Raw genomic sequence first — 27627 nt, forward strand, 5'->3', positions numbered from 1 at the left:
TAGAAGATGGCTGATTAGCACTCAGTGTGTTTAACTTCCCACAAGGGACGAACTGCTACAGAGACTGCAGGATTTTTCCAGGACAGAGCAGCACAGTTCCTCCTTCTCAACCCTCTGCCACTTCACACTAAGAAGTGGTTTTCTGATGGGCACTAAAATTAGCAGCCTCGAGCCTATGAAATCCAGATGTGCTGAAATCTGGTTGACATACTGCAAGTGTAAGCTACAAATGGCAGCAACAAACCTACAGATTTCCAGTGGAATTCACAAATATCCATTCCCCCTGGTTGAGGCACCACCCAAACCCGAAAGGTGCCTTGCACAGCAGTGTTAATTAAGGTTCACTGGAGAACCTACCAAATCAAATTATCCTTTGGCTGTTTACTATCACTTAAAATAACATGAATTCTACTTGGCTGCAGGAGTAAGAGCAGCATGATGACCAAGAAGTGGCCAGTAAATACATTTTTTACCTTTTGGGCTTCTTTCTTCATTGAGCTCCATTCAGGATTTAAGGCAACACAATAGAGAAACTCCTTCAATGCTTCCTCAGTCCTTTCCAATCCAGAAAGAGCTTTTGCTTTCACATAATGACCCTGTTCACACAAAGGAAACATACAGATCTAGAGATGGCTTCTGAAGTGGCAGCAAGACACCAGTAAACAAACTTGGAAGTTCAGCTATTCTGCACCTGAAGAATAAGACGCTTTTTGGGTAACAACCTCTTTTGACACGTGTCTGAAGGAGAGTCAGTTCCTTTTGCTGAAAGATGATGCCCCAGGAACCCACTGCTGCATCACACCCTGCCAAAGACACCACTCCTTAAGACAACTTTTCCTTAGGGGGGACCTGATGCAGAATGAAGAGGGGTATTTGTCTCCCCAGGGACAGAGACTACTACGTATCCCAGCAGGCTGGATACCCCAGGGAACAGTTTCACATACCAGGGCAAACTTGAGTAGTGAAGCTGCATGGGAAAGGCAGTGGCATGAGGCAAGGCTGGAGGTGGGAGCTGAGGGGGCAAAAGATTTTATGTTTCAAGGCACTGTCTCTTCTCCTCACTAGGACAGAGATGATTTTTCATCTCTTTTATTTGGCTAGAGAAGACCAACAACATTATGAATTTAGGCCAACTTACCAATGCTTAACCCAAAACCTTTCAGTTCATCCTACCTCTCCCACATCCTAGAGTAGCACATGGCCAACAGGTATGGTAGTCAGCTTGGAGGCAAGTCCTACTTTATCCCCACGGATATAAATTTGCAGTTAAAATCTGCAACTACGAAAACTACTACCTTAACAATTAAAACAAACTAAGTGTGCATTTAAACATTTGCCTCTTGCTTGTTAGACTGAAATGTGGTCTGCAAGTCCACCTCTGATCCACATGTGTATCTCTAGGCTGTGCATTAGTCTAAGAGATAAGCAGATACACTTCTCTATTCTTCATACTAATTCCAAAAGATCCGGTATCACACAGCCTTCCTGAGCAGGTACCTCCCTCATGCTTTCAGTATAGTCCTTCAACATGAGGTCTGGTAAAATCTTTACCTTTCTACTGTTAGAAAGAAGGAGGCTTGTATCAAAAGCAAATAACAAGCACTGGGTAGGACAGTTTAATTAACGTATGTCATGTGGTAACATAAACAAGACGTCTCGGTACACGCCAGCCTCTCAAGGTGAGATACATTTTCTTCTCCTGACTGCAGTAAAAAGTACTGTGAGGCCCAACCCTGACCTTCTTATCTTGATGCTTGGAAAGCCTCTGTAAAACCTTTTAAGACAAGTCCTAACATGCCCGACTTGCCTGCCAAGATTACTCCACTGCACTGTGAAGGCTATAAACACTGTCTGGCCTCATCTTCTGGGGCCACAAGAGCAATTTCCTTATCCGAGGAAAAGGGAGAACTGAGCTGGGCTATCTACAGACAAAAACATAGAATCAGAGACCTAAAGATACCTAAAAATACCTAAAGATCCAACAGCAGAAGTTCAGGCCAGGAACTAGAGGCCCCTACACTTCAGAGAATACTGCTGCCACCTTCCCTTTCCTATTTTCACGTGGATTGGAGGGTAAGCTCCAGGCAGGAGGGCATCTGTTTCTATGTGCCACATAAAGTACATCTGGAAATTTCTCCGTGCCTCAGAGACTCCAAGGACCTGGTTTTCATAGCAACCGAAAATAAACTAACTTGTCTATTGCTGTAATGACTACAGTGGACCCAAGAACTTTACCAGTATCTCATCGAGCCATTACAGTTATTAGTAAGCCAAAAGTTATTGATAAGGAACTGGTGTCTAAGCAGCTACTCCCATGATGAGTTTTATTTTATGGTCTTCTTTTTTTTTTTTTTTTTTAGCTACACAGCACATGTTTGAACTAATAATCTCTGCCACTGGATGAGATGACACAGGATACAAAACAAAGCAGGCGCCCAGGATTCCTGGAGAATGTGGATTCTGGATCAGCACGCTTTACACGGAATTTCTCACACACGCAGCAAGTGAAATGCGTCCGTGACACTGCTGGTTATGTCATGATGACAAATTTGCTTTACAATTAGCATTCTTCAGCGATGTGATTAATGAAATCTCTGTTCACCTACAACCAACAGGCATCACATTTCCATGGATTCAAGGAAAAACAAGAGAAGACACTTCAAGAAAATATCTAAATGTCCATAGTTCACCTTTTTCCCTCTGCAGAGAAAACCAACCAATGCCACCCAAGATAGATTCCTGACTTGATGAGAAATGACTCTGGACAGAAAGCCTTCAGAGACAAGTATCTGACTTGTCAGAAATTAGGTGCTTCAGCCAGCACTGCTCTGCTTACCCCATCTGCAGGGAGGTAGCTGCAGCCCCCCGTGCTGAGGGGTTCTTACAACCCCTCCTTAGGCTTTGCAAGGCAGCCAAAATCTGCCTAAAATCTTTCCCCAGTTCCCTGTGCTATCCTCTCCAGGTAGCACCCATAGGCTTTAGCTGGTCAAACCCGTACTGCAGTTTTAATACTGATGGGTGAGGGACTGACTGGAGATGTAATCCTAGGTGGGGCAAGCTGTCAGACACCCAGTCTAGCCTCAGGCAACCAGCAGTTAGGATGAGTACCACGTGCTTCTTCCATTTCTCTCTCATAACATCATTTCTGGTGCTTGCTCCAGACTGCTCACAAACCAGTGTTCCTTCCTTTCGTTATGAAAAAAATTCCCAACCCTCTTCATGAATCACCATGATGCACACAGGAATTACAGAGGTGACCTCAGTATTAAATGGGGAAAAAAAATAATCCTGACATACAGTCTGAAGTGCTCCTCAGAAAGACACATTGGCCAGCAGCTGTCAAAGCCACCCACTGCCTGGGGCACATCACCCCACAGCGACCCGCAGGGCCATACTGGGCTGCCAGACCCAATTCTTCTGCCAAGCTGCAGCCCTAGCCCTAACAGATCAATGGGCACCAGCACAAAAAAACCCACATTACCACTGAAATCCCACCAGCTGGAGACAGGATAAGGACCTCACAGACTTGTCCTAGGAAGAACTTAGCTTTCAGTAGACATTTCCAGTCCTGATAATGCCACAATATTCTTCCAACAACACCCTCAGCAGCACTGTCCCCACCACAGACAAAACCTCAAGAACAAGCAGTTTTCATTTTGGTTTTTATGACACGCAGGCACCATACCGCAGGCCAGTGGGGTTTGTTTCGGCAGAGGACATCTGCGTCGTGAAGAGCTTGCTGGTAGTTTTTCATCAACGTACAGAGTTCTGCTCGCTGTGCTATTAGTGAACACTTGCAAGGAGCTGGAAGACAAAAATGGTTGCAAGGAACTCCATTAAAAGAAGTGTTAGGAGGTGTTAAATACAGTAACCTAATTTCCAGAGTAACCTAAAAAGCATTACTCTACAATGGTTGCATTTATCCTCTCCTGTAATGGGAAAAAAAGGCAATTCCTTCCTTCTTTGAAACGTATTCCTCTCAGCCTGCCAGTAACCTCTACTTTTCATCTAGCAGGACAGATTTCATACTCACACACAGGATGCCACCCGCTCTTTCCCTCACCTTGCTTACAGGACACTTCAGAAAGCAAAAAGAAAAAAGCCCGAAATGTTTCTCCCCACAGTGCGGCTTTGCTTGAATGAAATCACCAACACAGGACTTCCATTAAATGTTCCTGTAAGCCACTCATTAAGAAAAATGCATGCAGCCTGCACATTCCCCTTGAGTACCTTTGCCCTCCTCAGGGCAGGTACACATGATCACACACATTGCCTCAGTACCCATACATTCATGTACAATTCAGTTTGCATAGATTATGAACATCTCAAGCATTATTATCCAGTCCCTCCCTAAGGTCTCAACAACACATTAAAGATGGAAATGTTCTTCCTGCATAAAATTCCATAGAATTAAAAAAAAAAAACCCTTGGCTGATCCGTGTTCAGCTTGTCCATCAGGACCTAGACCCCCAAGTATTTTCTACAGGGCTGCTGTCTAGCCCAGCCCATCCTGTTGCACAGCGTTATTTTGTCCAAACACACCTGCCTTTGCTGAAGTAGGCAAGATTGGTCAACCTATGCCTCCAGGTTGTTGGTCAGCACCTGCCCTTCCACACATAAACCTCCTCTTCCTCCCCGTCTGGCGTCATGAACAAACTTGCTGACATGTTCTGCCCGCTCACGAAGGTTGCTAATGAATGGCTGACATAGTTCAACACCATTACCAACACCTAAGCAATGCCACTAGCAGCCATCCGCCCAGCAGCCCTCAAGCCATTAACCACCACCCCATGCCCCTGGTGGTCAAGCCAGTTGTCCAGCCTCCATCCCTACTTCCTCAGCTTGGCCAGGACACTGTGGCACGCTGTCAGCAGCCTTGTAGAAACACACTAAGCCCCAAACAACGCTATGCCTTTGTTGCTAAAGTTATCTCATCTTAGGAGATGATATTCAGGTGTGATTTGCTCTTGTTCACTCTTGATTTCCGTGTGCTGGAAAAGGCCTCCAGAGGGCTAGAAGCTGTCTGTCCAGTGGTGACAGCTAAGTGCAGTAACCCTTAGCCAAATGTGAGCTGGTTAAAACTGTCGTCACTGGGATTAAGCTTTGGAAAGGCTCTAAGGTGTGCTGAGAGACAGCACCGCCTCATTTCTACAGGTCTTAAACTTCACCTCCAAGGTAGCTCTCTCAAGACTTTTCCTCCAGGTGTCACCTCCTGCGTGTCCCTATGCAGGACTCTTGTCTCCATACCTCCCCTGCTCTCTCCAGCCTGCTCTGCCTTCACTGTTTGCATCTCACTTCAGCACAAGCATCCTGAACACATCCCCAGTAAGAGCACATTGCCCATACAAAGCCTGGGCATACACACACATGTATATAGACACACAGACAAAGCACATAACTGCTGCAGGTGCCAGTAAGGATTAAGTTCAAGCCCTTACCAGGAGGGATGGCCTAAGATCACATCTCCATCCTGCCGCCTCCTCCCCTGAGTTGATGCCGGCGCTCGTGCAGCAAACCAGGCTCGCGTGGTTGCACAGAGAACCAGAGCAAGCAATCAATTGACTGGAAGCTAATCCAATAAAAACAAATAAATAAGAAGATTTAAGAGGATCAGTTTCCCCTCAACTGGCTCACTGCACTGCCACGCAAACACCCAGTGCCAGGACAAGAGATGAGAAGGAAGGAAGCAGCAAGCACTCCTGCCTCTTTTGGGATGGGCTGATGCCAGATACACTAATTGCAGAATGACATACCAGGGGTAATGCTGCCCCACTGGGCACATCACTGGTCCCGAACAGTGATGGCTGGAGACTGCACCTAAAATAAGGAGTTCTGCAAAAGCTAGTTCACACTGTGGTGTTTCTGTCATTCTTTTGTTCGGTTGGCTTGTTTTAACTATTACACATGTAGACTTCTGCAGTGATCCACGTTTCTAGCTGATCTCTTAAAAAGACTGCAAGTTAAATGAAACTGAAAACAACCTAACATCTTCAAAAGCAAGCTTTTTTTTTTACTTTTAGAAGATGCTCAAATATTATTTAATTTAGCTACCGTTTAAGCAATCTCTTCTGTGTTAAATATTAATGCATACTCTGTATTTCCACCATCGTATTTGCTGCAGGAGCCAGGCAGAGTGCTGGGTGGAGTATCTTTTGGCACGAGGGGGAAAAGGAAACAGTAGAAGATTAGGGGGCAAGCAAGCTAGCTTCCTGCTTCTGTTCTCTACTGCCCATTTCAGCCACGCTGACGCTTCCTAGCACTTTTCAATACACAGCTCAGCACAGTTCATACATTCAGCAGACCAGAGAGCACAGTTTCATCTGCTCTTCTGGGGGAATCTTGCCTCCACTGCAAAAGCTTTAACCAAAAAAAGCCACAGCGGTGAACAATGGTGTAGCAGAGGCTGCAAATCCTCCCAAAGCAAAGTTCAAAGGCTCTTTTCCAAAGGCAAAAGGACAAGCTACTGAAAAAAAAACAACCCCAAGGCAAACTAGATAGAGCTGCACATATTCAGGGCTTGTACTTCTTTCTCAGCGAGTCTCAATCAGAAAGCATAAGGTGTGGTCCATCTAATGAGTAACTGTCAAAAAAACATTTAGTGAACAGAGAGAAAAGAGATTTAAGAACAGAAAAACGTAAACCAGCTTTGCTAGAGAGTAGTGTTTATGAGACTATACTATAACAGGTTTTCTGTAGTGAGATGAAGCAGCCAGACAAGATGCCATAGCTGGAGCAGTGTCCATTCAAGCTCATCTCACTCCCTGACACAGCAGCACAGCCTGAAAGCTCACCAGCTCTGTGCTCATGCATCCCTTCATCCCTGCCAGCCTCCAGCTGCCTGTGAGACCATCCCAGTATAGTCTGTGGCTGGTCCCAGGGCAAGGCTAGGTGGACTGACACCTCATATTCTCTATCAGTGAACTGTGGCATCAGCTGGATGACTCTAATTTACGGTATGCACAGAAGTATGAAGAAAAAGTTAATATCCAGCTACAACCCAAATAACTACAGGGTTTCTATAAGCACTATGATATCATAGAATCAACTAGGTTGGAAAATACCTTTAACATCACCAAGTCCAACTGTTACCCCAGGACTACCAAGACTACCACTAAACCATGTCACTGAAGGCTTCACTACACGGTTTGTGAACACTCTCAGGTACAGTGATTCCACCGCTGCCCTGGGCAGCCTGTTCCAAAGCCTGATCACCCTTTTGGTGAAGAAATTGTACCTGATATCCAGTTTAAACCCCTCCTGGTGCCGCTTGTGGCCATTACCTCTTGTGCTGTGAAAAAAAAAATGATATCACAGAAGGTGGAAGGGGAAGACTCAAGGACATACAGAGAACACTGCTATATATGCTGGCACACTATAAGAACTGTCAAGGTAATGTGCGGAAAAAGTCACACAACAGCTGATAGTTTGTTTTAAAATAATGCACCCATTCTTTCTTGTGGAGGTTAGAAAGAAAAAAAAAAAAAAAAAAGGTATTTCATGAACTGATTTATTATTTCAGGCCAAATTAAAAATGAAAAGCATAGAAATTTTACTGTTTCCACAATACCATGTGGTATTTCCTGAATGGCATTTCCGGAATCGAGCTCTTCTGGGAGCCTGCAGCTGCACAGCGAAATTTATGCCCTTGTCAGCAGTAGAGATCCACTGCTGAGGCTCCCAGGATCTGTGGCTCCAGGCAGGCGGGACACAGAAGCTTCTTCAGAGCTGCTGGTTCTGGGAGTCCTCCCACGCAGCTCCCTCCCTCCCAGCCACAATCCCAGGGCATCAAACCCCAGCACAGACAGTGCCTAGAGCCAAGGGGCTTGGTGGCTCTCTACCTCCTGGACCCTCCTTGGGACCACCAAGTATTGCCTACCTTGAGCGTGCTTGCCAGCAAGGATTTTCCAAACTCCTTAACCTTCCGCTCACACCACCACCTTTGCACTCCCCTGCAGATGTTTGTCAGATTGTGCTGTTACTTCTGCAGAAGCTAACACCCAAAATTACTTTTCCAGATATGCCCAAACATTCAAGTTGGGGTTTTGTTGGTTTTTAATAAAAAACACCCAAAAACCTCTGCTGCTTGAGTTTGTGAGGCTGAGAGGAGAAGAGGACTCCCCAGAATCTCCTTGTGTCAGAAAGGCATTTAGATCAATTAAAAGAATTTGCCAAAATGACCATAGATGACGATAAAGTTTTACTGTAATAAACTACCACTGAGGTTTACTCCAGGAACTTAGCACACAAAGAACAAGCTTAAAGTTGCCAGAACTCCCTAATCCTCCTTTTCTGGTGTTTCTTCCCAGAAAAGATTGAAATAGATTTGAATAAAACAATCTTAAGCATGTTTCTTGGATGCATGAGCAGTACTGAAACAGCATCATCACAAAAACCACCATTGTGTCATGCTAGAAAGAGTCAGTCTACACAGGTTTTCAGGGGAAATCTTCCTTACATTTTAAAGAAACTTCTGCCCCTTGAGAGAGTAGGAAAGAAATTTGGCCTGTTTTGTTATATCACACATTAGGTTACGAACAATTCAGTACTGAAAGCCTTTTCATAAGGTTAAAAAATAAACATTTATTTTCATTTCAGTGGGAAATTAGCAAGATGCAGTAATTAACTGAATAGGAAGCTAGTGTTCTCCTCCAGCCTTCACACAAGTATGACAAGCCCATGCACAGGAGCTGTTTGGTTGGGGGGTGTGGCACAGAGGAGCCCACTTGATGAAATAATCAGCAGAAGCGGTAAAGACATTCAGGACATTCAAATAAAACTTCATTCCACCCTGAAAACCAGGGCCCGCTTTCTGAACTGTTTAAAAGGATCAATGCACATTATGGCATACTTGCCATCAGCAAGACCGCATTTCCTTACTTTTCAGTTTGCCTTAATTGGATTTCTGGCTGCCCCAATCCCTGGAACCCGAACAAATCGGGAGAGGGACTTTTTACAAGGACATGCAGTGACAGGACAAGGGGGAATGGCTTTAAACTGACAGAGGGAAGATTCAGGTTAAATACAAGGAAAAAATTCTTTACTGTGAGGGTGGTGAGGCACTGGAACAGGTTGGATGCCCCATCCCTGGAAGTGTTCAAGGCCAGGTTAGACAGGGTTTTGAGCAACCAGGTCTAGTGCAAGGTGTCCAGTGAAGGTGGAACTAGAGATCTTTGAGGTCCCTTCCAACCAAAACCATTCTGTGATTCTATGGTTAATAACTAACTTTTCTGAAAAAGTAGCATTTTCTGAATATCATGGCTTTTCACTCCCTACATTTACATCACTGGCAGCCTTCAGGAAGTGAAGTATGCTCCATTCCTGGTGGTGTTCAAGGCCAGGTTGGACAGAGCCTTGAGTGACATGGTTTAGTGTGAGGGGTCCCTGCCCATGCCAGAGGGGTTGGAACTCTATGATCTTAAGGTCCTTTCCAACCCTAACTATTCTATGACACTAAGTACCCAACGACCCCAGGGGAAGTGTGCAAAAGGTTTTAGTGCACAGAGAATGTCAGGAAAAATGCCTCGGCCCACTCTTGCAGTCAAGCACCCTTCCACTGTTATTACGAAACAGACACTTGCAAACAGCACTCTGCAGGCAGATATAACACCTATTTTCACCATGCGACCAAAGCTGGCAGATACAGCAGAGTACAAGTTTAGGAGCTCTTGATATAGGCTGAAGTGATGAGGACCAGCAGTGCAGGGTACCACCATCCTCTGCTTGGAGCCGGCACCACCAGACAGCAAGCTGGCTTGCAAGTGCAAAGACCTTCTTCATGCTGCCCACAGCCAGTGTGATGAAACACGGTATCTCCTCTTTGGAGGCAAGATACAGGACATCCACCCACTTACTGCTTTCCCCTGCAGCATGCTTACCTAGGGGCTCTCTGGTCTGGGGAACACAGGGAGACATGAAGAAACTTCCTTGTACTATTACTTCGACTGAAAAAAAACCCACACTGGTGACAGATTAGCTGGATTATTCTTAAGAACATACAATTTTAAGACTTAACTAACTTTTCACCAGGCCTCTGTATTTTGCTGTTCAAAATCCCAGACTCAAGAACACTTTTTTTCCTGTGTGCTGGACAAAATGCTTTAGATTCCAAGCACTTTGATTTCAGGCTCAGGAAGTCCTCAGCTGTGAAGTTTCATACATTATTCAAAGCTGGACTGTCATCACCACTAAGCACAGTTAATCACTACTCCCATCATTACTCAGAAGAAACACTCTAAGAGAAGTTACACTGATACCTAGAAGAGCTGTTACAAAGAAAGTGCAGCTAACTTTGCACCCTCATTTGTGTGTTGTACATACAGCCTCGCAAGGCAGAAGCATGCCAGACTGATTACATTAACCTACGGTTTAGTTTGTATTTCCACAACCACAAAACCAACGATAATCTTCTTTACAAGCCCATCAAGTAATGAATGGCACGGTACAGCCAAAACCCTTAATTCAAGAATGTCTCAGTTTAGAGCTAAGTGTAACGTATTAGATCATTGCTCCCTCCCATCCAAATCCTATCTTGCAGTGCTTTGCTAGATGCATTCTACTTTTTCCAGATGAATAAATCAACACCCCCTCCCTATATTTTGAGTTCCCACCCTATCTTTTAGACATCTGTGTACTGCTTCAGGGGCCATATCTCAAGTCCATCTGTGGCTGCTCAGCTCTAGTATAATAAAATCATTAAGTACACAAGTGTGACTCTTTTTCAGTGCTTACTAGTTCTCCCACCATTTAATCTGGGGTTCAGTTAAGGCTTCACTCCAAAGCTTCAGTCAGAACCGAAGCATCCCCTCAAACGCAGGTACAGAGACTGTCCCAAAGCACAATGCCTACACAGTGAAGTACCAAGACCTAACCAGCAAGACAAAACAAAATACCTCAAGAGGTCAACCCCCTCTCTGATCTCCAAAGCACCCAATGAAAGGCCCTGACCCCCCCTAGAAACAGGGAGCTGTGCTAGGTGCACATGAACCTGTGATTCAGTAAGACCTCAAAGACATGCTGCTGTGCTTCTCAGCCAGGTGGAACCAGCTACGCAGATCTGCTATGATCATAGTTAATAAGATCAACCTGCAGCTGGATACTGTACCACAATGACTTTACCAGTGATAACCTAGTTTCCTTTTTTCTACCAGTTACTCTTCAGGTCTCTATAACCTTCCCTTTTTCCAGGTAAAGCTTATTTCAGCCCAAAAGTTCTGACTCTGCAAGTTGCAAAAAGGACCTTCTTGTTTCTCAGTTATTACTTCACTGCTTCTGTCCCAAAATAGTGCTGATCACTTCATGTATTTGTAAAAGAGAAAAGGAGTGGTGCAGTATCCTACTAAGATTAGGAAGCACAAGTCGGTTCTATAAATGTCTTCCAAAGGCAAGACATCCTGTTATATTTTCTCACAGCTAAAGAAAAAGAACATGCTGTTTGAAGAGACCTCAGAAATTCTTCAGACTTTCTGCTATGCAGGTATAGTTCTTTCTCTAGGATTGCTGAAGTAGTTCAATTATTTATAGTAAATTACATTCACATTACATACAGCAGGGGGTAAATGCTTAAATACTCACCCTATCTCAAGTGGTACATAACTAAGTTACATAAGCAATGCTAACTACTTAAAAAAAACCCCACACTCAAAGACTGCCTACTGGACAACATGATGCCTCTTCCCCTGCATGCCTGTGATGGGTAAGCCCCCTGTCACCATGGCCCCAGCCTTGCAGCCCTGCAAAGCCTCTGCCTTCAGCAGATCCCCTGCAAGCAGGCAAAACTTCCACAGATCCAACTACAGGATGTGAGCTTTCAAATGTAAGCTCTTTGCAAATCAGTAGTATGAGCTCCTGCTCCAAAGTACTTGACACTTTTCCAGTGGTATTGTATATGAAGTATTTACTACTGTTTTTCAAGCACTACCTCAGTAAAAAAAAAAAAAAAAAAAAAAAAAAAAACCCACCAAAAAAAAAAAAAAAAAAAAAACCAAAAAACAAAACAAAAAAAAAAAACGGGGGGAATGGACACAAGTCTGCAAAATACTTTTAATTTAAAAATAACCTTCAGAATATTGCAACAGTCTCCAAGTAACGCCGACTTCTACTTTTACACATTTTTCTGCTCATGTAAAACAGAACAAAGAGGTTTTGGAGACAGCCTTTAAGCAGATTACAAGAGGCGATTTTTACAGAGGGATGGGAAAGTTTCTTTTTTTAGCACAAATCCTCTAAGCAGCAAACATCTATTTTTTTTGTAGCATGTAATTTCAGAAAGACCACCTCTCATTCTTCACTTGGAAGTCACACTTTCCTTGAGGAGCTGCAAAATTAAACATTCTTCAGATAAATTTTTAAAATGACAGAACCATTTACTGTTCTAGGAGTTACGACATCTGTCTACCATGGCTTTTTCTCTTATGGCTGGTACAACATCAAAGACTTACTTCTTTACTACCGAAAACTGGAAAGTGTTCCCAAGACCCTGTGAGGAAGGAAGGTTCTATCAACCTCTTTATTACCACATCAGAAAAATACAACTGACCTAATCTCCTAATAGCAATCTTCTTGAAATACTGTATAAAAGAAGACACAAAGCATTGCACAGAGAAGCTGTGGCTGTCCCATCCCTGGCAGTGTTCAAGGCCAGGTTGGATGGGGCCTTGAGTAACCTGGTCTAGTTGAAGGTGTCCCGGGCCATGGCCAGGGCATTGGAACTGGATGAACTTTAGGGCCCTTTCCAACCCAAACCATTCTGTGGTTCTATGATAATTCATATATACAGGTGCATGCAGATGCTCTCAAGTGGTTTTCTTTGAAAAACACAACTTCAGTCCAAGCACACTGCTAAGGAGTCCAAGTCCTTAGAAAACAGCATCATAATTAATAAAATGGAAGACCAACGAATGCAGCAAGACACACTTATTTTCTGTGTGCAACACTGCTAGTTGGTTGGGGTTTCTTTGTTTTGGGTTGTTGCGGGTTTTTTTTAACCTGTTAGACTTACCAGTATAGAGGGGAGGTAGAAGGGAAGGAAAAGCCAAAGATGCACATCAACTACTCACCCACCTAGCCAGTACACCAAGAGTTGTGTAATTGAATTTGTTTCCAAGAAAACCAACATGAATAACTGTCTATATCTCCTCCTAACAGAGGAGATAGGACAGGACAAGAAGGCCACAATGGTTTGCTGACACTCTATACTGAGGTCAACATCCCACTTGCTACCTGAGCAAAAGCAGTGTCCACATGCTCAGGAGCAGAGAGGCAGGACCAAGCTCCCCACCATGCAAACTCAATGCTCGGCATAGGAAAGCGATGGGGGTATGGTGACCCTGGCCAGGTGAATTCCTAGCACGCTACCCAGAACAGCCCAGTGAGCAAGCTGGGGAGCAGGAACCAGCATGACAGTGTTCAAAGAGGCTCAGTCTGCTTGAGAATAGGTTTATTTTGGCCTGAGACCTCATGCTCACATGCTTGATGCTCTCTTTATGGCTCTATTCTACAACCTTCTGGCCTGCCCTACCTTCCTTAAATTGTTTTGAAAGGAGAATTTGGAAGACATCAGGTAAGTTTCTGTTAATCGCTTGACCACTAAATTAATGCTGAGTGGCCACATTAAGCTTTCTTTTGGATCAGGCCAATTTATGGTGAACATTCACTGGGATGAGAGGGGAGAAACCCTTCTTCAAGGTCTGGCCAAGAGACACATCCCCCTCTTTCCATCAAATCTCAGGAAAGCACCTACATTTTGTTTCTAGCAATACCACAAACACCACCTCGTGGGCAGGGGGTCAGCGTGCAGCTCTCCATCGAAGGAGATGAGAGATGGAGTATCTCTCTTGCTTGTCCTCCAGCATGCTACCTCTGGCACTACATCAGGCTTCACATAAACTTGTCTCCTCTCCTTGGCCTTTCCTGCACCATTCTTTATCCACTGGAAACAGAGATACAGGTAGAGGACTTTGCAATAAATGCCCCCCTTTGCACATGTATCTATCCTTAACTCCACTATGGTTTTAAGACTCTGATATAACTGAGGATTACCTCCTACATGCTTACTGTGAATCCTTTGGGGAGAGAAATTAAAATGCTGGGCAATTTGCGCAGCTACATGCACTGGCTACCCCCATCCTAGGAGAACTTATTTCTGCTCAGAAAGAGCCCATCACACCAGAAGTAAACACAACCACTCCAAGGGATTGCTGTGGCTTCCAATGTTCTCCAGAGACAGCAATGCTTCTCAGACTTGGCAGACTTTGCAGCAGTGGGTAATTACACACCAGAGCTAACACGCTTCATGCAGAAGTGGGGCATTCTAGCACGCTGGTGTCCAGATACGATGTGTGCCACTCTGTTGGGAGCCAGACATGACTGCACACCAGGCAAGTGAACACCTGCTTCATAGCACTGCAGAAACCAGGGCATGGCCCTCCCTCCCCATCCAAAGCAGCTCTTTAGGGATTAGGGCCTGGCAGGCACATAGGCCTTCCCAGCAGGGCTGCAGCCCCATATGCAGGCTTGAGAGACCATCCAAGACCTACACCTGCCGACACAGCTTAGGAACCAGCGACATTACAAAACAGCAACAGCAAGAGGACCACATGGCTGGGCTTTTTTACCGCTGGGCAGGCATCTTCAGCCTTATTTACAGGAAAGGCACAGGATGCTAATAGGCTTGGTACAAAGGGCGCAAAAAAATGTTGGCTGAAGGCATGAGCTGCTGCCACCCAAGCCCTCCTACACTGTGTGTGTTTGCCCACAAGCACACCCTCACCCCCAGGAGAGCTGGGTCTCCTTCAGAGCTGTACAGCATTAACTTTAAAACCAGCACACCAGCACAAAGTGTACAATGTGCTCCTGTTTGGACAGCGTAAGACAATATTTTTTGATAAATAATGTTCCCAAAGACTGAACATTGTTGTTGGGCTCCCACCCCTGCCACAATACACTCTTTGGCTGTACAAAGTTATGCATGGTACTTGGAAAAAGCCCTATTCATCATCTTCCCGATGAAGGAACAGCCACATACTCCCAAAAGCGCACTCACGTTAATTTGTCACTGAAATCTAGCTTCCTTCAGTTTTAGGCACACAGCCTTCAGGGGTCTGTAAGCCTGGAGACACAAAGGCAACTGTACTCCTCCCTGGCACAGTCCCTCCAGAAAGCGTCTCCATCAGAGAACAGGTGAGAGGAAAAGGGGTGCAGAAAGCTCTAGAACCTAAAAAATAAAAAAGCTCCAAACCCAAACAAAAAACAACCCTGCATGCATATATAATAACATAATTCAGTTTAATTGACCTAAGAGCTCATATACTCAGTAGACTAGTTAGGAGAGAAGGGATGGCAAAGAAGAAGCCCACCTCTCACACTCCAGCTCTCAAAGTTTCAGGGAAACAACCCTGAGAGCAAGATTCGGACAACACTTGATATTATGATGGCTGAGCAGCATAAAGCTTGGCACAAAGAGCGATCCAGCTGGAAACAAGCACTTCCTTTCAAGCAGCCTGACATGTGCTTGCTTTGAAGCTGTGGTAATTAGATACCTTGCAATAACGAGGGATCTATTCCAATGTCTACAGCAGCAAAACAGCCAGTGACTTTGTTTAAAACAGCAGAGACCACCAAGCTGTGGACATCTCAAAGGGACTAGAAGGACCACATAGTAAAATTGATTTTGTTAAAAAGAACAACAGAAAAAACCCCACACAACCACACTTGAATTCACAGCAGGCTCATTATGAGAGCTAACACAGGAGCAGCAGTGGTATCGCAGATCTGATAAAAGATGAACATACATGTTAAGAGTAAGCTTTTGCAGGACTAACTAGTTAAAACTGGAAAAAGTTGACAACCTGAAGGCATGCAGACCTCCTCTAAGACCCGAAATTAGGAGCAGATATTCCAGACTGTGCTCAAAGTAAGTATACTGACTACATGACAGGAACCTTTTACAGTTTGTACTTGAAGCACCTCAAGAAGTAAATGCAAATCAGAAGACAAAGTTTCAGTCAGAATGAGGAAGTGATAAGTAACTGGAAAACCTGAACACACATCACACAAAGCCAGTTGTGGCAGATGGAGCAGCAAAGTACTCCACAAGAAATACCAGTAAAAAAACTCCACTGAACCGTGTGTCCTGCCAAGAAGCCTGGAATTTTTTTACCTAACTTTATACAGCAATTGTATAATCAATGTATTCATGTGTATTCAGTCTCTAAGAAGAAACTCAAAGGATACCCATGCCCTTGACTATCAGTAGTAATACATAAGCATGTGGAGGTTAAGAAAAGAACTTATTTTCTAACACACTGAAGTCTTAAATACCTTACAGTGGCTCACAAGCATTTCAAGTTGTCCATACGCTAACACTTAAGAAGTACTGAATGGTTAGAAAACATGTTTTTCTTCCTTACCCCCCCCCCCCGGCTCCTTATTTACTGCAATACTTGGCTGGGAAGCAAGAAGGCAACTCCAGCAAGCCAAAAAGGCAGTACCTGATGAGCACGTGTTAAGAATTTCAGAACATGAAGTTCAGACAGCAGGTCGAGCTGTAAGAAATGGCATCAGCACACACAAAACAGGAAAACAAGGTGAAAAGCTGGGGGGTGGGCTGCCCATCAGCAACTGGAATTTGGATCCACTACCAGGAAGTTACATCTCGGTCTGTTGTTTTAGGATTTCAAGAGCTAGTGAGATATCTGCTATTATTTTTAATTAGAATTAAAAAAAATATATATATGTCTTATTAAGCAATTTTAGAGTCACTGGCAGAGCGAGAGGTTTATGAAGAGATTCCCAGCATACTTGGGAAATCACAGAAAGTGCTTGGGAAAGACAGAAATCAGTACACGGTGAAGGAGTTATCTCAAGACCCTGATGCACAGCAGCCAGGGCTGGAGGTACGTGCTCCAAGGACAGGAAGGGGAAGGACAGGCTGTGCGAGAACACTAAGCACCACGCTACATACACTCTTCCCTCTCACCTCATGCAGGCACAGCAAGAAGCACATAGAGCTCTCTAAAAATCATGCCAAGCACTTACTTAATTGACAAGAGGCTACTTTCCCCAGGACAGAGACCTTGAACCCAAAACATTATGAGGCTTCACAACTGAAAACCCGCTGTATCCACCACTGACCTACATCAAGCCTCCCTCCCTCCCTCTGCTTCACCTTCCTTCTTGGGCTCTCCATCCTGCCCTACTTTAATAGAGATTACTTTGGCTAAACCACATAATAGTTTTACAGGGACAGTCAGCTAACTAAAAACTTGCCACATCTAGCTGGAAAAGTGGAATAAATAGCAGAAGTAATGGTTTCTGCAGCCAGCATTAGGTTTGCTATCCCAAATTCTCTCTCTGATGCCTATCATGCAACCACAGCAAAAAATGGAAGCGAATCAGGGACTGGGGTAACTGCGTGTTTTTTTTCCACAGCAGCCAGCAAAATAGTAATAAAAATCAGAGCCATCTCTCCCTAGCTGTAAAAACGAGGAACAAGGATAGCAATTTTACTCCAAGCAGGGAAGGAGCCCTTCCACAGAGGAGGGGCAGTTTTCTCCACATTTGTCCTCTGAAAAGATTTACCCACAGGATTTCGCCTCTGCTAAAGCGACCAAGGCTTTCTGCCCCCTTCCTCCTCAATTAAACCAGACATCTATCATGATCAAGGCTGGAGGAGTGGCAGATCCCGGGGGATTTGCTGAGATCCTGGCTCTTCCCAGCTCTAGGCGTTTCAGATATTCATGGTGTTGTACCACCCCCACCGCTTCCAGAGCAAACAAGCCAGGAGCACGCACATACACACACAACCATTACTATAAGGCTACAACCGAGCGAGCAGGATCCACCTACTACTCGGCGCAGAGGCTGAAAACAACCCAGTTTTGATAAACTAAGCCTGCCATCGGTTTGGCAGAGGAGGAAGGCGGGCAGTGCCATTTTTATTCAAACCCAGGCTCTTCAGAGAATACGTTGCACACAGAAATACTACATGCCTATAAAGAGGCTACCCTCAAAGGGCGGGCGAACGATCTCTGCAAGTCAAAATGCAGGTTTACCTCTCGAGTTATGTCTGCACGGCGTAAGACAAAGGAAATTCTCTCAGCCTTTGTACTCATTGATATTTCCTTCAGCGTTTTCAAAGGCAACGTTGTGCCGAAGATGCAACCGCACTTAAGTGAACGATCGCGATCCACACTATAATTTCTTTCACGAACCCACAGTGGTGGTGAACATAACCGTTCCTGCATACCCTTTACTAAAAGATGTGTTTTCCCGCAAATAGGAAAGCGGGTTTTCTAGAAATACTGCATAATGAGTCATCGACTGCAAGCAGCTCAACGCCAGGCACCTTCTGAGCAAGGACAGAAATAACAGTAGAACAAAAATAGCCATTCACCGGGGGGAGGAGGGGGGAAGCCCCACTGGGAAGGTTCATTCTCTAAACTTCCCCCCAGCGCCCTCTCCCACCATTCACTACAAATCACGCACAAACACACACCCCGCCCGGCTGCTGCGGGTGAAGGGGGACCTCGCCCCCTTCCTCTCCTTCTCCTCCCCCCGGCCGGCGCTCACCCATCTCCAGAGCCTGGTTGTACTTCTCCAGGGCGGCCGGCAGCTCCTGGCGCTCCCGCAGCGCGTCGCCCTCGGCGCGGAGCCGCCGCGCCCGGCTCTCGGCTCCGAACCACTTGTGCAGCAGGTTGCCCAGCACCACGTTGACCCGCGGGCAGGAGGCCCCGGCGGAGGATGGCGGCGAGGCGCCGGAGGTCGTCTCGCCGGGGCGGCGCGGGCGGTGGCAGCGGCCGCAGTCGCCGGGCTCGGCGCAGCGGCGGCAGTGGGTGTGCCCGCAGTGCAGGGTCACCGGCTCGCACAGCAGCCGCCGGCACAGCGGGCAGGCGAACAGCTCCGGGGGGCGGCAGCACGCCGGGTCTCCCAGCCCTTCGCTCTCCGCCCCGCCGCCGCCGGCGCCGCCGCCGCTCCCCCATGGCGGGAGGCGCAGCTCCTTGTCGCGAATGCTGAGGGCGAAGCTCTCGGTCAGCTCCCGCAGCTCCTCGGGCCGCAGCCGCGCTAGCCTCGCCGCCGCGCCGTAGGCGTCCAGCGCCTCGGCCATGCGGCCGGCCCGCGCCAGAGCATCGGCGCGGCGGAGGCACAGGCCCCGCTCGGGCTGCGGCAGCCCCGCCAGCTCCGAACCGTAGATCTCGGCCGCCAGCTCGAAGTTGCCGCCGCGGAAGGCCTCCTCCGCCACCTGCAGCATCTCGGCGCACGGTCCCCCCGCCGCCGCCACGGACCTGGCCCCGGTAGCGGACCCGGTCCCGGCGGCGGGGGGCAGCGCGCAGGGCCCCGGGCCCAGCTCCATGCCCGCGCGGCGCCGCCGGCCCCGGGCCGCCCTACTCCATGCCGGACCCGCGGCGCTGCCGACTCCGGCTCCTTCCTGGGAGGGGACGGCGACGGAAGGGAGGGAGGAGGGGGCGGGTCACATCGCTGCAGCAGGGGGGCGGCTCCCGGGAGTGGGGGACGAGGCTGGCGGTGGGAGGGGAAGGGGGGGGAAGAGACCAAAGGGGCGGGGGTCGACCCGCACCGCCCCCTCGGGCCCGGCTCCCGGCTTATGTAAGGGGCGGGCGGTTGTGTAAGCCGCTTCTGATCGCCCTCCCCCGGGGCGGTGGCGCCGGTGCCGCGGAGGGAGCGAGAGGCAGCTGCCTCCCGCCGTCGCTCCCGACCCGCCCGGCGGCAGCTACCGCCGCCAGGTGCTAGCGGCGCACGTGTCCGCCCGCCGCCCCGCCGTCCCGCCGTCCCGCCCGCACGTGTGCCCGGCCCACTACCGCCGGCGGCGGTTCCCGGCGGGAGTGTGGGGGGGATGTGTTCCGCTGTGCGGCTCCTGCTGGGCTTAGCCTGTTCCTTCCCGTTTCCTGGTGCCCGGTCTTAGCCGCTTCCTCGTCGGGGCTGCCAGACTACCGCTCCCCAACCCCCGGTGCCGGCTTTCCCCACCACCACCTCCAGGTACCGGGACTCCCCTTCCATGTAGCACGGGGTGGGTCGGGGCGTATTGTCGATTATTGTTTGGTTGTGTTTGCCCGGCCCCCGAGAAGGCGAGCACGTGTTGCCTCTTAAATAGAAAAATAATAAAATGCAAAAAAATAAATATAGCAATAAAATTTCCCAAACCCCACAACTCTCGTAGGAAAAAAAAAAAACCCAGCCCTTTTCTGTAAGCGGCAGCCTTGCCAGCTCAGCTTGGGATCCGCAAGTCGTGCTGAGCGCTGGCTTGTGCGTCGGCAGCAGCAATAAAGATAATGCAGCTGGAAGTTAGTTAATCATGCGTGAGTCAGAGGAATCCAACTCGCTCCGCAGGAATAACAGGAGTGAAAAAAAAGAAGTAGGCAAGGTTTATTTTAGACACAGCTGTAAACAAGCCGTTCGTTCAGAGGAGTGGAGAGTCTGCCAGTCCGACAAGGAGGTACTCATTTCCAGCTGCTTTTCGAATTGCAGCTGGACAGCGGAGGGTATTTTGGTCTTTGCCACTTTCCGGCTAGGCCTTAAGTCCCCAAATAATGGCCTTTTAGCCCACATTGGGAAAAACTAATTCTTTGACTATTGTACCAATTGGTCTTTTGGTATGAAATTGCATGAATTTTCTTAATAGTATGAAATTGTCTTAACTCGCTTAACGTGCATAAAGTTTACATCCTATACTGCACAGTCATGCCTAAGTAATCATCGGTATTGATGGTGAAGTAAGCATGACCAGAGGGCCTGGGCTCGTGCAAGGACATTTGTTTCTCAGAACCCCAAAGCCATCCATGAAGGATAAGCGATACCCCTGGACTATTGAGGTAACATCAGCACCTCAGCCCTCTGACACCTCGGTGAACACCCCCTTTTCCCCCCGTCTGGCATCATATACAAGAAACTGTAGCAAGACCAACTCCAGGAATGTCTAGATTAATAACAAAGCAGGCAGATGATGTCGTGATATTATAGAATCACAGAATGGTTTGGGTTGGAAGGGACTTCAAATCTCATCTCGTTTCAACACCCTGCCATAGGCAGGGACACCTTCTACTAGACCAGGTTGCTCAAAGCCCCACCCAAGAAGTATAGTTGTTTTGCAAAACAGTAATGTGGTGTTCTAGCACTTACCCATTTTGCACTGGTAACGTTTCTAAGTAGTGGCTCTTAGAGCGATGTCCGCCGGTCCAACACTTGCACCACCCTCCTTGACTCAAGTTTTCTATCCAGAAAAGCATCCCATCACGTTTTCATCGTTCTCTCTCTTGACATTTTCACTTGGAATTAGGATGGGATTGAATCCCACTGCTGTTTTATCAAGCTCACCTGGGGACACGATTCATAGCATAGTGGACAGAAGCAGTGTGGCCAGTTCTGCTCTGCCATATGAAGGACAAGCGCAGGATCTGGACAGATGATGAAAAGGCAGACTCACCCGCTTGAGCCACCCCCCAGCGTTACTCTGTGGTTCCTGGGACTCTGGCAAAGAGCAGCAGCATTGCTGCTGATTGCTCCCATCCCACTCCCCTCGGCTCTTTGGCTGGAACTCCCCAGCAGCTCTCCCTGCTTTCCTGTGGGAGGAAAGAGTAGATGAGTCCATCCTGCCATGCCACTTTTCCACACGTGTCTTGGGATTGCTGCGTTTTGCCCTTTGCCCAAAATTGCCCTTTGCCTCCAGTCATCCCTTCTGATGGGCACTCGGAGGGCACTGGCTCAGGTGGTGGTATTAAAACCCTCCATTTGCTGCTGCACTTTTGTCGTGCCATGCCGTGCCAGCGTGCTGGGAGGGCTGCATTCCTTTCCTCATCAACGCTTAGCAGGTGTTTCTGGAAGAACCTACTGCAAAGTGAGAGTGATACCTTATTTAGCAACGTGATCAATAGCCTCTTGGCATGCAGCCTTTATTTTTTTCCAAGACATCTGTTTGCAAGGGAACAAAATTACCTCACTGCTGTTCAAACTGACTCAGTGTGCCATCTTCTCCTTTCTTCCTGTGTACAGAATTGCTTGCCACTGGCATCTGAGCACCTGCATCACTCTTCTCCTTAATGCTTATTTCAGGGGCTATGTTCTTTCGCAAGTCTTCTTGCTCCAGAACATGGTTCATTTGTACGTCTGGCCATGGCATTACTCTGAGCTTGCATCTACTCTTTCTCTGTCTGAGCAACAATGCCTCTCTGATACAGCTCCCTTTTGCAACATTGATAAGAATTCACCAAGCCATGGATTTGGATGGATGGTGAAAATGTGGACTTGCCACTTGAGACACCCTGAAGTGTTAATACTTTGCAGGAAAGACGGTAGCCTAAGAAACAAGGGAAAGAAACTAAAGTAAAATTATTAATTACCTATACTTCAAAAGCTCATACTTATCACTTAAATTATCAGTAGTATGGCTGCCTCAACAAACGTGACATAGGAGGCTTCTGCCAAGAAGTTCAGTGCCCCGTGACGTGATGATGTGGCTTATGGCTTCTTGTTGGACAAACTAAGAGCAACTGATTGTGACAGCCACAAGCACAATGGATTTTTCATAAAGGATCTGAAAACTCACTGAAACACCATAGTTGATTTATAATTTGTATTAGAAGAAAAGCTGTAGGTAGTGGATTGAAGCTTAGGATTGAAATGTTGCCTACTGCAGGAGATGAAGGGCCTCCCCTTGTAAACCATGGAGAAACTTCTGCTGGCTTCATCATCTTAAAAGCCCACAGAACTTGTCACCCAAAATTAGGCGCTATGTAGCAGGTTGTTAGAGGTGATCCCAGTTAGTAGCATTATTTTCCTGTTAACAGCGTGCTTCCGCTTAGGAGTGGCTTCATCATACTCACTCAAGCAACGTGGAGAAGTCCATCCACTTTCCAAGGGAAGAGTTAGAAGTGAGCCACTTCAGGGTTGACATGAGGTTTCCTGTAAGTTTGTAGCCTAATTTTCAACTTCTTCTCTGGGCCCATCTTTCCCAGGGTTTTCCCCAGGGCAGAATTTTACTTGAAGTTTGAAGGGAAAAGCAGGAGATGAAGCAACTTTACAATGACAGCATTTACATATTTGGAGGGCATTTTTAATTCTGCTAACACTTTTCTATTCCAAAGTAGTTTGAAGTGTTAAACTCCCATTCGTTTTGATGATTTTCCTCCTTGTGGAGGAAATCTGTCTTTTATTGCTTCAGAACAAGGTAATTAGGGTATAATCAGTGCACAGGCGAACACACGTGCAACACTAAAATGTTACAGAGGCTGCAAAGTCAAAGACACAAAATTTAGGATACAGAATAATTAAGGCTGTGTATTCTTATTTAATGCCTCCTTCATGCGTTAACCTGATACAATTTTAATTAATCACATACTATTTTCTCTACAGGATGCATGCCACAGGAAATAAGATACTCAGTTAATGGGCACCCAAACAGTAATGTTCTCCTTGGTCACTGTGCAGTCCCCTGCACCTTTTGGTTTGTATTAGTCATACCTTGCTGCAGTAGCAGAATTAGAAATTTCCCTGTGTACTTTTCTATAACATTCAGGGTACAGCATTGTAATACTTCACAAATACACGTTTACATTTTCAACAAGAGCATGATTCAAAAGAAATAATAGTAGAAACTTTAACATCTGAGAAGCTGAGGTATAGGTGAATTAAATCCAGAGTGGCCACTAACTTGAGGTGCTCAATTTAGTGGATGAAATTTCAGAATATGATTTTCCAGATACACAGATTATTTCAGAAGCAGAATCACAGAATGGCTTGGGTTGGAAGAGACCTTAAAGATCATCTAATTCCAGCCGTCTGCCATGGGCAGGGACACCTTCCCCTAGACCAGGTTGCTCAAAGCCTAGTCCAACCTGGCCTTGAACGCTGCCAGGGATGGGGCAGCCACAGCTCCTGTGGGCAACCTGTGCCAGTGTCACACCACCCTCACAGTGAAGAGCTTCATCCTAATATCTAATCTAAATCTACCCTCTTTCAGTTTAAAGCATTCCCCCTTGTCCTGTCACTACATGCCTTTGTCAAAAGTCCTTCTCCAGATTTTTTGGGCCCTCTTTAGGTACTGGAAGACTTCCCAGAGCCTTCTCTTGTCCAGGCTGAACACCCCAACTCTCTCAGCCTGTCTTCACAGGAGAGTTACTTCAGCCCCTCTGAGCATCTTCATGGCCCTCCTCTGGACTCACTTCCTTTTGAAGTACAGCTTCCTTTGGTTGAGCTGCAACTGAGTGGAGGGGCTGAGACTTCAGCCTGAGTTCGGGCATCAGCTTGAGCACTCTGCAAAGGAGAGCTATACAATTAAGCGACCCATCTACCAAGGCATGCTGTAAATGCCTTGCACTTTGGCAAGGAAACCCACGGCTGAGTGCAGTATGTAGTCCTTCCAGCCAGCACTCGAACTGCTTTTCTCCTTCCCTAATCACTGCCCCATTTATTGTAAGCTTTACAGCTTTCCAAAGAAAAGGTCAGTGTATGATTATTACTACTAAAGTCTTTGTCACATTAATGAATGTGCCCCAGCTGAAATAGCAGAAATATTAACTTTTTTTAATTTTTTTTTTAAGAAAGCCCTTTTTCAGAAATATCATTTTTGCAAGTTGTAGGGTCAGTGCCAGTGATGAGAAAGGTGCTAGCTAAGATCTATTGATATTAAACATAATGAAGATTATTTTTTCCCCCAGATGACTTGTAATACATTAACCCAGCTGCTGTGAATCACAGGAGCTGGGAATGTTTCTGAAGGTTCTCACCTTGCAAGGTCTCAAACAGGGAGTCGAATCTTGTCTTTTCGGCGTGACACACATGTATCTTGTACAAAACACATTATTCTTAGCTACATCCTGCATGGGCTGACTAGAAGATTAAACAGCTTAATAACTGTCCAACAAATCATTAACACATCCTACGATGCAAAAGGAGCCAATTAAAGTGTACTGCTGGATTCCTTTCCAATAGCTGCTGTGCAGAGCAAGCGGCTCCTTGCTCCAAGAAAAGCCCTGTTAAGAAAATCCCCTTCCCTAACTATTATATCAATCAGTCTTTATAGTACAGAATTGTATTAGCTTGGTTAATATATACGATATACACTGGAATGTAATGAGGTAATGAAATTTTACTGGAGACTGGTATTATTCATGCTTATGTAAAGCAAACTAAAGGACAGCCCAGTCCTGGAAAATAAGGACTTTGCTTCTTAGAAGCTTGTAGCTGTCCATGAAGGATAAAGGATACCACAGCATAGCCAAGATACTGCCAGCATCCTGCCCCAACATGTCTTTGAAACCCTGTCAGCGTTGTCTAGCCTAAGACAAGTAACTCGAGCAAGACTGGCTCCAGGATGCCTTGATCAATAGACAAGCAGCAAGAGTGCTGAAAGAATACTGTTGCTCTGCAAAGCTTTACTACGATTAGTAATCAGTAGCGTGGGTGTTAGCGATTAGTCAAATCATGTACCAGAATGTTTGAAGTGGATAAGAACCCTGTGTGAAACCACATTCAGGTGCCCCAGTTTGTCTGGGACACCTCATGCACATGAGTAAATATTTATTCTTGGAGTTCTCTATGTTGTGACCAAGCCTCTCTCCTCGGTTGGCACGGGCCACTTGTGAATTTTCCTGACGGCACCTATTTTCTAGTCTGAGGGCCACAGACCAGTAGGGTGACACCAGCAGTAGTGCCTGGTGGGCTGGGGAGTGGCTGCCTTCCTGACACATGCAGCTGTGGACGCAGTTAGCTCATTCAAAGGAGGCCTCTTTCCACATTGGTTGCTTTGCTATTTCCTAGCATAGAGTCGGGGAATTTTTCAGTCTTGTTTGGTAAGCATTAGCTTGGATTTTCAGAATATCACAAATATTTTCCATTGTGCTGGTTCACATGCCTGAAGAAGTAGCAAAACCTGTGTTTCTCTCTGTTGCTGGCGCCATCAGGGCTTTATCAGGCACAGGGCTGGAGTGGGATGTTCTCTTGTTGGGGGCCGATCTCCATCCATCTCTGGATACCCAGAATCTGTTTGCCAACCAAGCGGGAGGGGGTACTGCAGTCAAAATTTCTGCACAAACATTTTTCAGGGAGATGGGCTGCCTTGGAAATACAGCAAGTCTTGTCTGAGGCTGTGCTCTGGAACACATTTCCTAGGAGCCAGGAGAAGGACATCCTGGTGCTATGCTCGAGCATCACGTCTGTGGGCACAGCTTCCCACAGTTCATGTGCTGAGGCCCAGGTACTACTCTCATTAATAATGGTGTGAGGGATTTCATGTTGGGAGTGCTGCCTGGGATTCACCAAAGGCAAAGCTGGACCTCCAGTACGAATTTCTTTCCCCACTCTAAAATTCTTGGTTGGTTGCAACCCAGTATGAGAGAAAAGCAAGTAACATCAATAGGATGCATTCATGAGATATTGTTTTGCCTGTAAGAAACTTTCTTCTCCTGTTTTGATCGCTTCTTTACTGAGTCAGCCTATGACACATTTTCACAAAACTCCCAGACGTTATGCTTACAAAATTAAATGTGGGTCAGATGGGAAAAACATCGTGAAGAGCTGACAGCGAGTCAGTTTTCTACAGGTGGAAAGCAGTAAAATGTCTTGTTCCCTCTGGAAATTACTGATTGTTGTCTTCATTCAAGGAATACTCTGGGATTCCATGCTACAGAAATCCAGTTTTAATTATCAAGTGGTCCTGGTAAGGCGTTCAGCATGGGCCCGCACAGTGCACCCAGCACCTGGAACCTCATTGCTGTCATCAGCTGAAGCATTAGAAACCTCCCGATGACATCCCTGGCCCTAAACCTCTAGCAGCCCACAAAACACAGGCAAGTTGAAAGACAAAATTTGCAGAGAACATAGCAAAATAATAATACATCTGTTGTCCTTTGCCAGTCAAGACCAGACAGGACAAGGCAAGTTTCCACCTCCTACGTCCTAAACAACGAGTGTTTGTCTTTTTTTTCTGGCAGAGGCAAGTACTGGAAGAAGAGTGCAATGGTTTTTCAGATTTTGATTAAATGCTGATTTTGGGTCGCCATAGCAGAGCAGGCTGCTTCAGTGGAAAGGTCAGTGGGGTGCGGCCGAGGGGATGAATTTCATCAGCCTGTCCAAATCAGGGCATTGCTATTTCTGAGTCAGAGCCTTCAGCTTTTCCACTCAGTGGGCCGTTCCATGGAAACATGTACTCAGGGAAGATCACTGGATGGTCACTGGGGGACTTGGAGAAGGAGCTGGCTCTGATCAGCTCAGCCAAAAAGGCAAACTGGATGTTTGCTGCCTCAGGAATGACAACCCAAGTGCTGGGACTCTCCTGCAGCCCAAGGAGGATGTTAACCTAAGATGAAGAGTGAGATTACATGGTGGGAGTCAGCAAGGATGACAGTCAGCAAGGATGACAGCGTTGGAATGGTATCATCCAGCCAGGAGGTACAGTTGCACACATCTCCCCATGCTCAGCCACCAGGACGTAGGCAGGACCTCTGTTGGTGCCAGGGATCAGGGAGGGTGGCAGCACTATGGCCACATTCCCCACTGGAGAAATGTCCTTCACCATTACCTCAGAAGCCAAAATGCCTGGCAAGCAGGGCTGAACAAAGCTATGGAGGAGTCTGAGGGAGGTTTCTACTTAAACAGAAGAGATGAGGCAGTAAGAGGATCTGA

The 27627-nt window shown here is 46.6% G+C and overlaps 1 protein-coding gene across 1 annotated transcript in view; it reads right to left on the minus strand.

Moving 5' to 3' along the window:
* The window catches only part of LONRF2 (LON peptidase N-terminal domain and ring finger 2), a gene marked incomplete at its 5' end in the record, with an annotated part of 34896 nt that extends 15548 nt beyond the window's left edge, over positions 1 to 19348 (minus strand). Inside the window, 3 exons of the mRNA XM_080613883.1 lie at positions 474 to 596; positions 3686 to 3804; positions 18568 to 19348. Of these exons, the coding sequence (XP_080470009.1) occupies positions 474 to 596; positions 3686 to 3804; positions 18568 to 19348 (1023 nt within the window). The remainder of the gene's footprint in view (positions 1 to 473; positions 597 to 3685; positions 3805 to 18567) is intronic.
* Positions 19349 to 27627: the final 8279 nt, after the last annotated feature.

Source organism: Psittacula echo (assembly GCF_963264785.1).
Source record: "Psittacula echo genome assembly, chromosome: 3".
Classification (NCBI taxonomy): domain Eukaryota; kingdom Metazoa; phylum Chordata; class Aves; order Psittaciformes; family Psittacidae; genus Psittacula; species Psittacula echo.